At 37.1% G+C, this 17,771-nt stretch overlaps 1 protein-coding gene across 3 annotated transcripts in view; it reads right to left on the bottom strand.

The window, feature by feature from the left end:
* Window positions 1–5,694: 5,694 nt before the first annotated feature.
* The window catches only part of COL4A5 (collagen type IV alpha 5 chain), a 261,295-nt gene continuing 249,218 nt past the window's right edge, over window positions 5,695–17,771 (bottom strand). For all 3 annotated transcript variants that reach the window (XM_055267729.2, XM_055267730.2, XM_063635302.1), the window contains 5 exons: window positions 17,354–17,566; window positions 10,301–10,478; window positions 8,308–8,422; window positions 7,790–7,962; window positions 5,695–6,951 (listed from right to left, as the gene is read on the bottom strand). In XM_055267729.2, the coding sequence (XP_055123704.1) occupies window positions 6,870–6,951; window positions 7,790–7,962; window positions 8,308–8,422; window positions 10,301–10,478; window positions 17,354–17,566 (761 nt within the window). In that variant the 3' untranslated portion in view covers window positions 5,695–6,869. The remainder of the gene's footprint in view (window positions 6,952–7,789; window positions 7,963–8,307; window positions 8,423–10,300; window positions 10,479–17,353; window positions 17,567–17,771) is intronic.

The following is a 17,771-nucleotide window of genomic DNA, read 5'->3' as shown; positions in this document are numbered from 1 at the left end:
AATTTCCGCTAAAGGGAGTCAAATAAGGGAAACTTCTGCATGTAAAATATGACCAATGGAGGTTACAGTTAGCAAACTCAAATTGCTTCTATGTGTTTATGTATATTAAGTGTAAACAAAATATAATGAACTTTGCTGTTGGAGCTAAAGAAATTTTCCCCTCCATGGAGTCCTTTCTGCATTGTCTATAATAGATAATAAAATTAGCAGGATGGTCTCAGATTTACAAAACTGGCCCTTCCTTAGACACTAATAGCATTGACGAGGCTGCAGGCCAGGGCATTTAAATTCCAGGAGTTCATCTGGATTCAAAAGCCCTGAGGAAGTTCACATGAGGGCACCAGGCCACACCCATAAAGTTTTCTTTAGCTATAGAGGCTTAGACCAGAAAGACTATCCTGAGGTACAATGGATTAACTATAAGCCCCCTGTGTCTAAAGGTTAATTCCAAGGGGTTTCAGGTGCTGCAAAGGTGCTAGGAAAGCATTCATCCTTACCTGGGAACCAAGACTTCCAAAACATACAGCCTATCACTTCTCATGAGGCAGAGACCCCTATATATATTGCTATGAATGTCTACCACACAGGATTATAAGATTTTAGATATAGGCATCTTCATGGCTCAAAAGCGACGATTAGATTTGGAGTGAAAAGAACTTAGTAACTTGTCCTGTGAACTTTGGGGTCAGTTAACCATTCCAAGGCTCAGCTTCCGCATCTGTATATTGGAGACTAATCCTTGCACTGCTTGAGTACATCAGAGTTGTTGAGACTCAGATGAAATGTGTAAAGGATATTTTAATAAGAACTGCATACATATAAGGTGTCAGTCTTATTACTACTGAGGTGTTAGAGGTAGCCTTCCTTGTAGCCCAAGCAAAGGTCAAATTATTGTGTCAGAGAGACACAAAGATCTGACATCGGGGGTTACCACTGTAGCTTATGATAAACTGGCAACAGCAAGCACTTTGCTGGCCCTATGAAAATCAACCAGAAAACTATTTTGCTTGAAGAGAAAGTATGTTGGCTTCTTGGTAGGTTCGGTGTGGGACTGGTTGAAATTACCAAGTACAGTATTCTCAGGCTGTCTTTGGCTTTAGAACATGACCTGTCTTCCATAATCCCTAGTATAAGCATTCACTCTGGTACCCTTGAACAGAAGGGAAGCAGATCTGAAGAACTTCTGCAGGCTTACTTTTACAGATGCCCTTGAGGCTCGAAAACCACTAATAAATTACTCATTTCTCAGCTAGTAACCCTTTAGGGCTTTTCACTGACTGCAAGCAGGTATATCTGGCATAGCAGATTCCTCTGGTTGAAGTAATACTACCAGGAGTTTCTTTTGGGAGCTTTCAGAGATGAGTTACTGGTACTAGTAATCTAGTCTGCTAATGAGTTAATAAATAATTATTTGAAGTTAAGATGGAGGAAGACAAATGACTACCTGGGGGAAATAAAAGTGCATTCTTTAGAGATCCAGTGGGACACTATTTGGAAAAAGATAAATAATTTAGGATCATAAGGAACATATTTTGCCTCATTTCACCGTAAGTACCCTGGAACACAGCTTCCAATAACTCTTGATAAACTAGGTATTAGATTAAGTGGTATTAAGTCATATTTCTGCTGGCCCATCCCTTGGTTCAAAGTCAAAGATGCATGCTTAATCATGCATGTCAGTTTTATCAATTCACCCTCATTTTGTCACATATGGAAATAAAGCACTTTCTCTAGATTTTGGAAACTAGAAGTGTTGAGTATTCGTTGGAGTATCAACAGCAAAAATACAACACACTTAGAATAATCTGAGGAGAGTTTAATTAGAAATATGTAGATGGTGTGGAGGGGGAATCACAAATCGTTGTTCAGGAATCGAGGTCTAGCAGCACAGCAACAGCAGACTTGTCACCATACCCATCACACCTAGACCTGAAAACATGAGAAGGGGTTAGTGGAACCAGAAAGGAAGATAATTAGGACTAGTAAGTCATCTTGAGAGGAGTAGGGACATTCAATTGAGAGTCACAAGCCAACCTGAGGTGACCTCATAGAGAAAGAGCCATGAAAATAAATACCCTAACCCAACTCTTGTCCCTTCCTCTGGTATTCTGCTGGGACTTCCAACTGGTTGAACCCAATCAGAAGCCAGAGGGCTCAGGAACCCTCTGGGGCAGAAAGCAGGATGAAATGTGATGGTGGAGGGCGAAACAGAAGATATTTGGCATAAATTGGTATGATGTAAGAAATTTGTTATCCTGTAGGGTCAGGTGTTGGGTATGCAGTCCACTAATAGAGAAACAGACGATTAAGATTACATAAATGTGATTTTAGCCCATGTTTTGGGGAACAGGTTGGTGAGCCAGCTTCCTCCAGACAGCTACTCTTGCAAAAATCCCCATTATCTGGCCTAGAGTTAGTAAGATTTGGTAGTCAAAGACAGACTAGCATACCTCTTCTCCAGTGTACATACAGTAAGTCCTCAGTTAACGTCCATAGGTTCTTGGAAACTTCGACTTTAAAGCTAAATGACATATAACAAATCCATTTTTTCTTCATCAACATTATAACTGAATAATATTGGACATCGTTTCCTTTAAAGTCACAGCTTCTAAAAATATATTGACCATGTGAAGTGAGGATTTACTATATTATGGTCACTGCTTATTCTCCTGTTTGAGTTCATTTTAGATTGCTATCCGTCATGGTGTCCTTAGCTAACAAGCATCCAATCAATATTTGTTGATACAGAACTCAGGAGACAGGCCTCTCTGGATTGAATTCCAACTTAGGAGTATTTCCACCAAACAAACTTTCCAAGCTCCCTGAATATACTCTAAAACCACTGCTCTAAAATGGAAATGACATATGATTTTAAAATATTATTCAATTTATTTTGGAGCTGCCTAGGGATGAAGGTGTTTGTATAGTCCAGCCTGAGAACGGAGTTTCTCTGCCAAGGAAACCAATTGAAGTTCCGGCTAAACAAAAGTGATTGCTCCTTGCTTCTGTGTTGAGAGGCATGGAAAGTGCTACCAGAACCAACTGTTAATCAGGCTGTTAAGAAGAGAATCTGACCAACATGAAGAAACCCTGTCTCTACTAAAAATACAAAATTAGCCAGGTGTGGTGGCACATGCCTGTAATCCCAGCTACTCAGGAGGCTGAGGCAGGACAATCGCTGAACCCGGAAGGCGGAGGTTGCAGTGAGCCGAAATCGTGCCATTGCACTCCAGCCTGGGCAACAAGAGTGAAACTCCGTCTCAAAAACAAACAAACAAACAAACAACAAAAGAGAATCTTTGACAGCAAAGCTGTTCTCTTCATTTTGGATGCAGACATTGGGAAACTAGGCCACCTCTTAAAATATTTGCTAATGATTTTTATGAGGCTGAAAGAATAAATGAAACTTAAAACAGGGAATCTAGAGGCAGGACTTTAGACAACCCTACCACCACCAACCAGCTCAAACAAATCATTACACATGCTGATTCATTTTTATAGGCAATAGTGCCCTCTTGTGATTAACTTCTGAATAAGCATTTGATGGCTTGATATGACTTTGAGGCAAAGAACCTCATTGCCACTACAAGAATGAAAAAGTGTTCTTCAAATTTGGATGGGTGGGAAAAAAATCATACAATCACAAGGTGTCCGATACAACCTCCTTTGGAAGCAATGAGTGTGACACCAACATGGCATAGATCAGGCCAATAAGCTATAAAAATAATTGGAATGTCTACTTTCTTACACAGCATATGTGTGTGTGTGTATACACTTATCCGTGTGTGTGTATATATATGTATATATTTATATATATATATACACATATATATATATAAATGTGTATATATGTACATATATACACATATGTGTGTATACATGTATATACACACATGCATATATACACATATATATACGTATATACACATATATACACATATATACATATATATACACACATATATATACATATATACACACACATATATATACATATATACACACATATATATACATATATATACACACACACATATATATATACAATGGAAGTTATTCATGTAGACCTCAACTTCTCATAAGATGCACGTGCACGTGTGTGCGGGTACACACACACACACACACACACACACACACACACAGCTATAAAATACTAGGATTTGGTCCTTAAGTAACATCTGAATCACGAAAGATTCATTAACTGGTAAAACCACATTTGGTACACATAACTATTTGGTGGTCAAACTACCTGATTAAGCAGAATAGTTCATTCATTTCCTCCCAGTGTGAGAAAGCTATTAATTGTGTATGACTGTAAAACTCACCATAGTACTGCTGGAATTTTCACAGATGATAGAAAAGCAAACAAAAACAAAAACAAAACCAAACAAAACACAAAAAACTCACCATAGGTAACTAGTAGAGCAGCTAGATTAATCTTTGAATAATTCATGGCAAGGGAGCGTTAACAATATTAATGTCCTGGAATGAATTTGTGTACTTCAAACAACAAAGCAGGGCTAGGAATAGTTAGGGGATTTAAGAAACACATAGACTAGCTGCACATGCAACAATTTAAAAACTAGGAGGTTCTGGGATGGGCGTGGTGGCTCACACCTGTAATCTCAGCACTCTGGGAGGCCGAGGCAGGTGGATCGCTTGAGCTCAGGAGTTCAAGACCAGCCTGGGCAACATGGTGAAACCCCGTCTCTACTAAAAATACAAAAAATTAGCCGGGCGTGGTGGTATGCACCTGTAGTTCCAGCTACTCCGGAGGCTGAGGTGGGAGAATCGCTTGAACCCAGGAGGTGGATGTTGCAGTGAGCTGAGATCACGCCATTGCACTCCAGCCTTGGTGACAGAGCAGACTGTCTCAAAACAAAACAAACAAACAAACAGAGGAGGTTCTTTATGGGCCAAGGCTTTCAACCAGCTACAAATGAGAGGGAAAGATACAAAAAGCAAAATCTTTGGAATTAAGTGTTTGTGACTATAACAGAAGGGGCACCTTTGAGTGTACACCATGTAGAAAAATCTGTGGGGCTGTGATATGGTGTTTTCAGTTACAATTACTCATTACTGACTTTATGCATGGGACTAAATGAAAACATAAAGCTAAAATTTGCGATTGGTGGCTATCCAGAATCAACAAAATGATTAGATAGTTATCATTGTTTGGATCCTAAGTTTTACCACTGGAGATTCTAAGCTTTAGATTTTGCATAGGTCCATATCAGGATTTAGAATACTCAAAATTGTTTTGGTTGTTTTATCTTTTAGCTGTAACACAAATTTTACTATGGAAGTTTTTAATATTTTATTTTTAACAAGTCCTTGACTATTTTAGAGAACTGTGCATGTTCATTCTTAATTATTAAGAATATTAGCTCACTAACCTGCTTTAAACATTATTAATGAATTCTTCCCCAAATAGAAGCCAGTTGTTTCCTTTCTTAGCCATTAACACAATGTTGTCAAGAAATTTATTACCTCAGAAATATCTTCCAATAGGTAGTTTTCTTCACTGGAAAAAGTTTACATTACTATATGTTTTCTTTCTACTATCAGAGTGATCAAAGCGTGGAGAAACTGATTCCCTGGGAAAAGATGACTTGTTGATGTGCAGATTGGTAATCTATCTGTAAATGAGCAGGGATTTTTTCCACACAGGCTGAAGAGATACAAAACAGACCATCCTTACAACATATATCTTTAATTAAATTTATATTGGTGGGTTTAAAAAACATTAAGTGAGAAGATGACAGCTAGGGAAATAAGATATCCTGTGAGTATTTATAACAAAATATTTAAAATTTAAAAAGAATAAGAAACATCAATTGGCTTTTTGTAACTTAAAAGAGACTAACCAAGTGTTGTTTCCCAGTTTTGTACAAGTAGAGACCACAGGAGGATTCTTACATAAGAAGCACAGGGAAAAGAATTGTTAATTCTGTGTGTGTGTTTTTGTTTCTCAGAATTGTTTGGAAAAACTTTGTCCAGTCAGAAATGAGTAAAAACAAGATGTAAGAAACATTAAACCAGGGGGCATATGGTCTTAAGAGATAATCTTGGGGAATGTAGCAAAAGACAAATTGCTCCATTAGATATTATAATTTGGTATGTAACATGAACATTTAAAATTCTGATTAAAGTGACTACAAGAGTTTGTTTTTTAAAAAAATCAAAACAGAACTTATGGGATAAAATTCAAAATAAATTTACTCTCAGTAGTAACTTGATGTAGGAATATAAATGCTCTCACTTTGATAAACATGAATATAAAATATTGCTGTCTGTATTCCAGGGTTTCCTACATTTTCTGTAGTGATTCATGCTGTCATATGTAAATGACTCAACATTTTGAGCTAAAAGACTGTTCACAATATACACATTCTTTACTTACAAAGCAAAATAAGCTTAACACCTTTATATTAAAAACCTGGGATACAGCAGGATTAGTAGCACCATGAAAAATAATTCTTTCTACAAACTGCAGTCTTTTATTTTACTCAGTGTGACTCTTCTCTTAATTGAATTTTTAATGTACCATTTTAGTAACTGGGCAAAATATATAATTTTCATCTTATAATTCTTGGAGAAAGTCATTCTGGACCCAAAAAGTAAATTCACTTCCTTATTTCTTTAGTAGAAAAATAATAGAGACTGCTCTGGCGCATTGCTGAGGTACATCTGAATCTTCATGGTTACTAGTCAGCATGTTATCTTGGTCATATATAGTAGCACCATTGACAGCAGCAGTAGTAAAGTTGGGGACAATGAGACATTGCATCCTAGGAATTTTATATATTTATATATATATATCTATATATATATCACATTTTAAAACACACAAGGAATTCTTCAAAATGTTATGTCCTCTTCATGCACACTTGACATCGGCTAATTCGTGTCCTCAAGTCTCCTGCTTTCAGCGTTTCTGACTGAGGTTTACTGGGAAATAAGAAATAAGACAATCAGATCCACATTTTCTGGTATTTCAATTCTGTTATTGGTTCAAATTTATAACTAAACATTCTTTTTGTGTTAAGTAGCTCTCTTGGTGACTTAATGGTTTACTTTTCAGCAATATGATCTAATGCAGTGACTGGTATGGTTTAAGAGCCATTAGTGGTCATAGATATTTTGTAACGATTCTCCCCACCACTATTATCTTTGTATATTTGTGTCTCCCTCTCATTTTCTATCTTTTTCTCTTTCTCTCATACATTTTTCTAATATTCACAGGATGAGGGAAATCTGGGCAACTGATGATGAATAGATAACAAGGACCATAAGAAAAATACCAAGTAGTGATAACTCAAAAGCAACACATAAAAATAAATTTAAACTGAAAAAAAATCAATATAATGAAGTATCCTGAGGTACGTATATTATGCATGTCTTGCTCAATGAGAATCTTTAAAATATCCTGGGAAAGGAGACCACTGGACTGAGAGGGAAAAGACAGACTGTAACTTCAATTCCTGGGGTGGCCTCAATCTAGTTGAACAGCTGCTGACTTATTAGGAAGGTCACATAACCTTTCTTTATCTCTGTTTCATTATTGAAGGATTACTACTAAGCTATCACAAACCAAACTCACCTAATATTAATCAAGTCTGTTTTTCTGACCTGAGTCATGTATATGAGAAGAATAAGCAAGAACAAAGTACACAATCCAATAAATTCCTAACATTTGTTGAGGATAAACCATCCATAAATTGTCTCTTTCTTCCCTAGCATCTCTGAAGGAAGCTTTGGACCTGAATTAAAGCTATAAGCACTTTACCTGAACATGTCTGACACATCTACAGTTGCCAGCCAAAAGCTGTAGGAGTTGGCATAGTAGTTACAGGTACCCCTCCCATGACATTCGATGAAGGGAGCTGAACGAAATTCTTCCAAGCAGGAACCAGGGGAGGCTAAGGCTTGACCTGAGCCTTCTGCCCCTGCACTTGTATGCTATAAAAGACAAGGAAAAATGTGCCGCAATACCCATGTGCCATAATAGCTTAGTGAATATCCAAAGATGTGTGCTGAACTTGGACAAATTCAAATCTAGTGAAGGAACAGGCCCAGAGGTTAAGACAATAGTATCCACACCAAGGGTAGTCAAAAAAAGTAATAGGCAGATTATGAAAATATTTTACAAAAGATGTGTGAGGGGGAACACAGCTCTTGGATAGAAGCTGTTTGAAGTTTAAGCTTCTTATTATGCAAATGACAGGAATTCCTCATATTGGGAAGAAATGTAGATGGAATGGACAGTCAGCTATGATGACAAATGCAAGGAAGAGTGTAAAATACCATCATGAAGGAATAACCAATCCACAGAGAATCCCATCCCTGAGGACAATGGGGAATCTGGATGGTCTGACTGTGAACTGCGATCACCACAGCTGGAGCTTCACATACTGCACATCTGGTAAAGGAAAAGGAGAAGGAACATAATCTACACAGTGAGCATGTGAGAAGTAGCCATCCTGCTTCATCGGAAGCCTTCTTGGTATGGAAGCCGATTAATGTCTCTTTCAATGATCACAAAAGGTGAAAAAATGCACTTTGAGGATTGCATTTGCTAAGTATTGTCTCCCAATATACATAATAAACTGTAAACTTTTTTTCAAAAAACTGCAGAACCAGTGCAATGGCCTTTTGATATTCCATTATGCCCTAAATGTCTATTCATACTTGCTATAGTCAATGCCTTAATTGCCATAAGAGTTTGGCTTGGTATATTGCACAACTACTTGTTGTCAAAGTGTTCAATTGGAGGGGAGACATTTAGTAATGCTGAAACTGTGGTAAGAACAATGTCAGAAAGACTGGAAAATATAAGAAACGGACACTTTCTCAATCTCTACTCGTTATTCTTGGTCCAAAGGACATTTATTAAACATTTGACTATATCTGGAGAAGTACAACATATCCAGAATGCTGGGCAGGTACCCAGGCACTTGGAGATGTGGCTGAAATCTATAAAATCAAGTAAAATAGCAACAGAATGAATATAGCTGAGTCTTCCATATCTTTAATAAAAAACATGAGTGGATCTCTTGACATATTACTGAGGCCAGTTCTGCAGTTTACCTAACAAAATAGGTAATACATTTAGACAAGCTTTTACTCCCAAGAGTTGGGACTGACAAAATTGTACACACACACACACACACACACACACACTCCCAAATTCCCAAAGGATTCAGGAAAATGTATTAAAAAGGGCACCATGAATTTGCTACTAAGGCTGAACCAGCTTTAATCTTTATATTTACTATCAAAGGAACTAGATTTTCCAGCAATTCATCCTTTACGGTTATTGAAATCCTGGGTCATGATCAGAATAAAAATGGCAATAACCAACATTCCTAAGAGATTGAGTTAAACTAGGTTTCAAAATGGCAAAACTCTAAGAGATTTCTATTAATGGTACGACCCTCCTCTTAGTTACTCATGCTCCAAATCTCAGCTACCACCTTCTTCCCATAGCTAATAAACTGTCAAATCCTATCTAGCCTAATAATGTGATACATGTACCCCACTGTGAGTTCCAATTTACTCACATCAGGGCTATAGCAATACCCTTCAATCCAACTGGTCTCTCTACCTCAAGACTATCCGTTCTGTAATCCATGTTACACATTGATGGCACTATAATCTAACCTGAAGTGCAGCTCTAAAATATTTCGGGGCTCCTTGTTACATATCAAATAAACTTTAAACTACAATTTGGTACAGAAGGCCTTCTACCATCTGGGCCCAAGCTAACGTTACAATCTTTTCTCCCAACATAACCTTTACATACTACATCCTAGACACATTATTTTATTACCCATTGTCATTTATCTGCCTAGTGTATATCTCCCCTTTATAACTGCCTGTGCCTCAAGTCCTTCTTGTCATTCAAGGACTGACCAGTTCAAGACATATTTTTTCCATATAGTCATCCCACATTTCTCCAGTTGAAACTAAACATCTCTTTACCTATGTTTTCATAACATTTTTATTATATCTATTATAGAACTTAGCCCAAATCTGATATATATTAGACAAATTTATGTAATAAATAATTACTACGCTGTACGCTATCTGGCTATTGTACTATGTCTATCATGGGGGCCTGGTCAAAAGCAGACCCCCAATAAATATGAGTCAAACTAAATACTTAATTGAATATTAAGAGGTACCTCTGTTCTACCTCACCTAGGAGGAATATCATCAGATTGTTAGTTTTGGACTCAAATCTGACTAGCTAACTAACTGGGGATTGGTAAAAGTCACAGCTAAATCAATACCTTACCGACTAATGAATGGCTGGATGCTCTGGCCCTTTAGGGGTTGCATGCTCATTGGCATGGGCTCTGGGGTAGAGAGCCAGTAAGAATAGTCATTTCTTGAAGCAAAGTTGCAAACATTATTGATGTTGCAGAACATGAAAGGCATGGTACTAAAGCGACGAAGGCAGCTGCCAGCCGTCCCTAGAAAGATTTGGAGAGAAAACAGTAAAGGACTGCATGATAATGATACTTTGGTTTCTTCTAAAACAATAGCAAACAGCCTTTCAAGGAAACTTGCCAGCCTTTCATAGGTAATAAATATACTATATTTCTTAAGTCTAAGATTTACTCATATTTTAACATTTATAAAACTAGGATGTGTTTTATAAAGTATGTTAATATTTATTGTGGTAGCTCATTATATATTCCCCAATGCTATTTTTAAACAAGTGATGCATCTTATAAACAATGGTGTCTTATGGAGAATATTTAGTAATTCATTTTGTACAAGTGAAGGACACATACTGAGTCCTTACGATATCTTATCAATATTTCGTGCTCCAGGCTGCCCTCTCTTCTTCTAAGACTTCCTCAGTATGTATCTTGTGTGAATTTGCAATTTCCTTAGGCCTAGGGACAATAGTAATGCTGGCCAGTGTGCACAGCCACCACAGTCAGGTTTGAAGAATACGTAAAAAGGAAAAAAATAAGACAGGAAGGAAAGATGTGGGGGGAAAACAAACAAACCAAAAAAAGAAAGAAACCAATCTTTGAAATTCAGAGCTAGTAGGGACAAGAGAGGTTATCTTTACTTGTGATCAAGCCTTTCTTTTCTCATTTACTCACAAAAGAATGATGAAAAATGCACTCTCTTACACTTTTGAAAGTTAACATATTTAAAGTTTTGATATCTAAATTTCATCATAAGTTTAAATTGATACTGTGCCAGTATTAAGATATTAGCTATTGTCTCTCAGCTCCACACCCACCCTTCTGTATTCCACTTTGTAATAGCAGGGACTGGGAATTTGCAAACCACATTTCTACCTTGCCAGCTTTCATTTATGGTGTTTTGTGAATATTGGTATCTAAGAACAAACTTTTATATCATTCTTTTAAATGCATCCAATATAATGATTTGAGATCTAACATTAACCATTATAGAAAATATATAAACTTGTCTTTAACAGTTGGAAATTATATATTGTTCCTTCTACATTTAAAAATTATATTTCCATTCCACTTTTCTCACACAGTTTTATCCTAATGTAACATATTTTTATTTTTGAAAGTCTTTTATTGATCATGCTATCATATTTCTCAAAAATTAATATTGAATATAACTTTATAAAACTTTCTGTGACTATAAGACTTTACATGTTAAATGTTTTATTTTGACCTGTCATTGTTATTGTTATTAATTCACAACTGATAAAAATATATGTATTATAAATTTTTATATAATTATTACAAAAAAACTTTTATTAGAAATGTATTTCTTAGTAAGATGGATTAAAAGTGAATTACAGAGCTTGAGTTAATGGAGACTTTAACAAAACCATTAATTTTTTATTTGTGCAAAATTATGGGGCACATGAACATTTTTTATATGTATATAACCCATAGTGATCAAGTCAGGGTATTTAGGGTGTCCATCACTCATGTACAATATATTTTTTAAGTATAGTCATTCTCTTCTGCTATCAAATATGGAATTAATTCCTTCTATCTTACTGTATGTTTGTATCCCTTAACCCACTTCTCTTCATCCTCCCCATTCCCCACACTTACCCTTCCCAGTCTCTGCTACCTGTCTTTCCACTCTCTGCCTCCATGTGTTCAAATGTTTAGCTCCCATATATACGTGAGAACATGTGATACTTGTTTTTTTTGTACCTGGCTTATTTCACTTAAGATAATGACTTCCAGTTCCAACCACGTTGCTGCAAATGACATGATTTCATTTTTTATATGGTTGAATAATATTCCATTGTGTATATATACCACATCTTCTTTATCCATTCATCCTTTGTTGGATACTTAGGTTGATTCCATATCTTTGCTATTGTGAATAGTGCTACAATAAACATGTGAGTGCAACTATCTCTTTGATATATTATTTTCCTTCGGGTAAATATCCAGTAATGGGATTGCTGGATCTAACGGTAATTGTATCTTTAGCAAAGCTGTTGTTTTGAATTATCCCTTTGAATTTGTCTGTCAGAGGTTTTCATACTTCAAGGCAATGTGCAAGAGTATGACTCTTACAAAGTGGGGAATGCATGACAGTGAAAGGAGATATGGGAAAGGAGATTGCCCAAAGCACATCTGCTAAAGTCAGATTGACTTTAGGAGAAAATACATATAAAAGTCAAGGAGTTTAAATTTGATTTTTAAAAAATTATGCCTCTGTGCATCTTGGAAATTCTTCATATATTCAAAGGGGTATGCTTATCTCAGACTGAAGATGACTGATAAAAGACCAATAGATCTTAAACCTGTATTATCAGAATTATTTGGAATTTTTATACAATGGATTTGGCATAGGACTAGGAGTCTTAAAAAATTCCCTAGGTTGAAAATCATTGATTTAGTCTAATTTATCCCTTTAAAAAACTGGTTAAGAAAAATCTGACTGACTCACAGTCATGTAAGAGTGAACAACATGGGAAAATTTAAAAAGAAATGGATTTAGAATTGGCAGGTGTTGGATTCAAGTCCTACCTCCATCACTTTCTAACTGTAAGTTATTTAACCTATTAGCCAGTCTCTTTGTGTATAAAATGAAAAAGCAGAATATTTGTATACATTTTTCTTAATCATAGTTGTGTAAATTAAATTAGACAATGGACATGAAAGTGCTTTGTACATTATAAAGTAATTAAAAAAAAAAAACTATTCTACTGCCTAATTTGGGACCATGCTGAAAATACCCAGTCTCATAAGGAAGAGAAAAGGAAGGTAAATAAAAGGAAGGCCCATAATGATGGAAGTATCTAGAGTATCTGGTTGCACCTGTGGCTGCCCACAATGATGCAGAATTCTGGGTTATAGTCTCCAAATTTTCAAAGAGAGAGTGATCCCATATACTCCCAATGCCCTCTATACCCCATAGTTATAAGACTTTAATAGACTAATGTTTCTCAGTATGTTTTTTTTTCTACCAGACAGAAAAGCTTTAGTATTTAATCCATCTTCTCTGTCTTCTTTCTTACATCCTATAATCCTTCCACTAATTCAACACAGACTGCATTTATTCGATCAGGAGGTAATTGTTTCTTTAACATCAAAGTTACAGCTGCCTCTATCTTTGCTTAGTCATCAAGATACTTCCAATGTGATCCTTGTGTGAGCCCCAGCAGAGCCTCTGCAATCCAGGACCATTCCTAGGATCTTGGGCTCTGTCATGGCCTTCTTGTGTCTGAGGCCTCAACTGTACCAGAGTCAGGGCCAGTTTATAGACTCCAAATCTGACTGTTCTTATTAGAGAAAATACATGGATTCTGAAAAGTTATAATTACATGCTGATAGCAGATTCCATCTTCTAACTGCATTACATTTTTGAATTTCGTAGTGCTCAAAACTTCTAATGGTTCCTCTGTTGACCTGGTAGGTTAGGGATTTGAAGTTTAAAGTTTGATTGTAAGTCTGACAGTGTAGAGAGAATGAACAAAAAAGAAGAAATTTATAGGAGAAAGACTAGAGAAAATTACCTGAAGATATTAAATTAATTAAATATTTATTATTCAATTAAATTATGGAAATATAATTTAATTACTAATTTAATGAAGATTTGTCAATTATAAAATTTAAAAAAATGTAACCAAGTGAAAAAGAGAAAGAGAAGTAGCAGAGGAAAGTTGAAAAGGAGAAAAAGGAAATATAAATGGAAGAAAAAAAGAAGATGGAAAAGAAAGCTATTGGGCAAACCCTTACATTATTTGGTTTCATAAAATGACCTATGACCACTGACTTACATGTAAGTGAATATCCTTACTCTGGTGGGCCAGAACTGGTGTGGCCATATGCCTTGGAAAAATAGGGAGTAAAGCTGACCTCCGGGGTCTCTGCTGCTGCAGAACCATTTCCACAGAATGAATGGCCTAGCCAATGAGACCTCAGGAAGCTTCTCATCATAGAGATCCCAGAAACTGGGAGCCCAGACTATCTTCTTAAATGTCTTTATGGAGGCAAAGGGGATAGTCAGTCTTAAAATAGGCAGCCCTGCCGGGTGCGGTGGCTCATGCCTGTAATCCCAACACTTTAGGAGGCAGAGGTGGGCAGATCACGAGGTCAGCAGTTCGGGACCAGCCTGGCCAACATGGTGAAACGCCGTCTCTACTAAAAATACAAAAATTAGCCAGGCTTTTGTTGCCATTGCTTTTGGTGTTTTAGACATGAAGTCCTTGCCCACGCCTATGTCCTGAATGGTATTGCCTAGGTTTTCTTGTAGGATTTTAATGGTTTTAGGTCTAACATATAAGTCTTTAATCCATCTTGAATTAATTTTTGTATAAGGTGTAAGGAAGGGATCCAGTTGCAGCTTTCTACATATGGCTAGCCAGTTTTCCCAGCACCATTTATTAAATAGGGAATCCTTTCCCCATTGCTTGTTTTTGTCAGGTTTGTCAAAGATCAGATAGTTGTAGCTATGCGGCATCATTTCTGAGGGCTCTGTTCTGTTCCATTGATCTATGTCTCTGTGGTGGTACCAGTACCATGCTGTTTTGGTTACTGTAGCCTTGTAGTATAGTTTAAAGTCAGGTAGCGTGATGCCTCCAGCTTTGTTCTTTTGGCTTAGGACTGACTTGGCGATGCGGGCTCTTTTTTGGTTCCATATGAACTTTAAAGTAGTTTTTTCCAATTCTGTGAAGAAAGTCATTGGTAGCTTGATGGGGATGGCATTGAATCTATAAATTACCTTGGGCAGTATGGCCATTTTCATGATATTGATTCTTCCAACCCATGAGCATGGAATGTTCTTCCATTTGTTTGTATCCTCTTTTATTTCATTGAGCAGTGGTTTGTAGTTCTCCTTGAAGAGGTCCTTCACATCCCTTGTAAGTTGGATTCCCAGGTATTTTATTTTCTTTGAAGCAATTGTGAATGGGAGTTCACTCATGATTTGGCTCTCTGTTTGTCTGTTATTGGTGTACAAGAATGCTTGTGATTTTTGTACATTAATTTTGTATCCTGAGACTTTGCTGAAGTTGCTAATCAGCTTAAGGAGATTTTGGGCTGAGACAATGGGGTTTTCTAGATATACAATCATGTCATCTGCAAACAGGGACAATTTGACTTCCTCTTTTCCTAATTGAATACCCTTTATTTCCTTCTCCTGCCTGATTGCTCTGGCCAGAACTTCCAGCACTATGTTGAATAGGAGCGGTGAGGGAGGGCATCCCTGTCTTGTGCCAGTTTTCAGAGGGAATGCTTCCAGTTTTTGCCCATTCAGTATGATATTGGCTGTGGGTTTGTTGTAGATAGCTCTTATTATTTTGAGATACGTCCCATCAATACCTAATTTATTGAGAGTTTTTAGCATGAAGGGTTGTTGAATTTTGTCAAAGGCCTTTTCTGCATCTATTGAGATAATCATGTGGTTTTTGTCTTTGGTTCTGTTTATATGCTGGATTACATTTATTGATTTGCGTATAAATCATGCTGCTATAAAGACACATGCACACGTATGTTTATTGCGGCACTATTCACAATAGCAAAGAGTTGGAACCAACCCAAATGTCCAACAACGATAGACTGGATTAAGAAAATGTGGCACATATACACCATGGAATACTATGCAGCCATAAAAAATGATGAGTTCGTGTCCTTTGTAGGGACATGGATGAAACTGGAAAACATCATTCTCAGTAAACTATCGCAAGGACAAAAAACCAAACACCGCATGTTCTCACTCATAGGTGGGAATTGAACAATGAGAACTCATGGACACAGGAAGGGGAACATCACGCTCCGGGGACTGTTGTGGGGTGGGGGGAGGGGGGAGGGACAGCATTAGGAGATACACCTAATGCTAAATGACGAGTTAATGGGTGCAGGAAATCAACATGGCACATGGATACATATGTAACAAACCTGCACATTGTGCACATGTACCCTAAAACCCTAAAGTATAATTAAAAAAAAAAAAAAAAAAATTAGCCAGGCATGCTGGGGGGCGCCTGTAATTCCCAGCTACTTGGGAGGCTGAGGCAGAAGAATTGCTTGAACCTGGGAGGCAGAGGTAGCAGTGAGCTGAGACCACGCCATTGCACTCCAGCCTGGGCGGCAGAGCAAGACTCTGTCTCAAAAAAAACCAAAAAAACAAAAAAAGCACAACAACAACAAAAACAACAAAACGCAGCCCCAGGTAAGGCAATGGGACTTCAACATCCAAAGTCAAAATTCCAGGAAAAGAATTCATGGGGATGGAAGAGCCCTTGAGAGTGATTTAGTCCCCTCATCCCATCAACCTAGCTGTACACCCCAGTATAGAGAAGATACATGGGAACACCTTAAATGAACTGGATTTTGTACAGAAATGTCATACTTTATATAGCTTTAAATGACTCCAGTAATACTTTATAAAGCTAAGGCACTTATTTTAGGAACTACAAACTAGCATAATTAAGCAATGACCTTACTTTCTTGGATCTATGAACCAAGATTCTCTTCAGAACTTATGAACTTGATGAAGACCAGTTTCAAAGATGAGGTAACTATCTCCCATGAATTATAAACACTGCACACTGAAGCAGCTGCTATACTGCAAAGAGCCCAGGGAAACTGTTTCCTTAATAACTAATCTAACTAAAAGTAAATGTGGCCTTTTTGAAATGATTTGCTTTAGGCCAAGAATTGTACCTCACAAGAGCTAATTAATGCTTTTAGTTTAAGGTTAAATATTTATTTAAAAATCATAGTGAATATATTCAGTTGCCCTTGACATGGTTTTCAATTCGGAAGCCCCAAAAGAATAGAGAGAGGCACTTTGGCCAAGGCTACTCTAGAACCCAACAGGATTTCTGAAACAAAAACAAAATGCACAGTAGGAAATTAGATATTGCTTATCTCACCCAAGTCTTGACCGTGGGCTCTTTTATTTCCTTGTACATACAGGAGAGAAAAGCCTTCATAGACCTGAAGTGTTCCCTGCGGGCATTGTGGTGCATCCGTTGTCTGGCTGTGGCGTGTAATAAGAAATCCATGTGCAATAGAGGAGGTTCCAGGGGGACCTGGGGGACCTTGCAATCCATCTGGCCCGGGGGGACCATCCAAACCACGGGTACCTATTTCCACGAAATAATCAGTATACAAGATTAAGTAAGCTCTGATCCACTCATGGGTATTGACAAAACATTATCACCTCATTTGACTAGTTAATTTATTTGATATTTATAGAGTGTCTATAAAGGCATTGTCAGATATCATGGGCTAGGAGACAAATAAAATATGCTTATTTGGAGAGTCTGTATGTTATTTAGTCTCTCTTTG

The sequence above is a fragment of the Symphalangus syndactylus genome, chromosome X, assembly GCF_028878055.3.
Source record: "Symphalangus syndactylus isolate Jambi chromosome X, NHGRI_mSymSyn1-v2.1_pri, whole genome shotgun sequence".
Taxonomy (NCBI): domain Eukaryota; kingdom Metazoa; phylum Chordata; class Mammalia; order Primates; family Hylobatidae; genus Symphalangus; species Symphalangus syndactylus.
The sequence above is the reverse complement of the archived record's forward strand: the minus strand, read 5'-3'. Positions and strand labels throughout refer to the sequence as shown.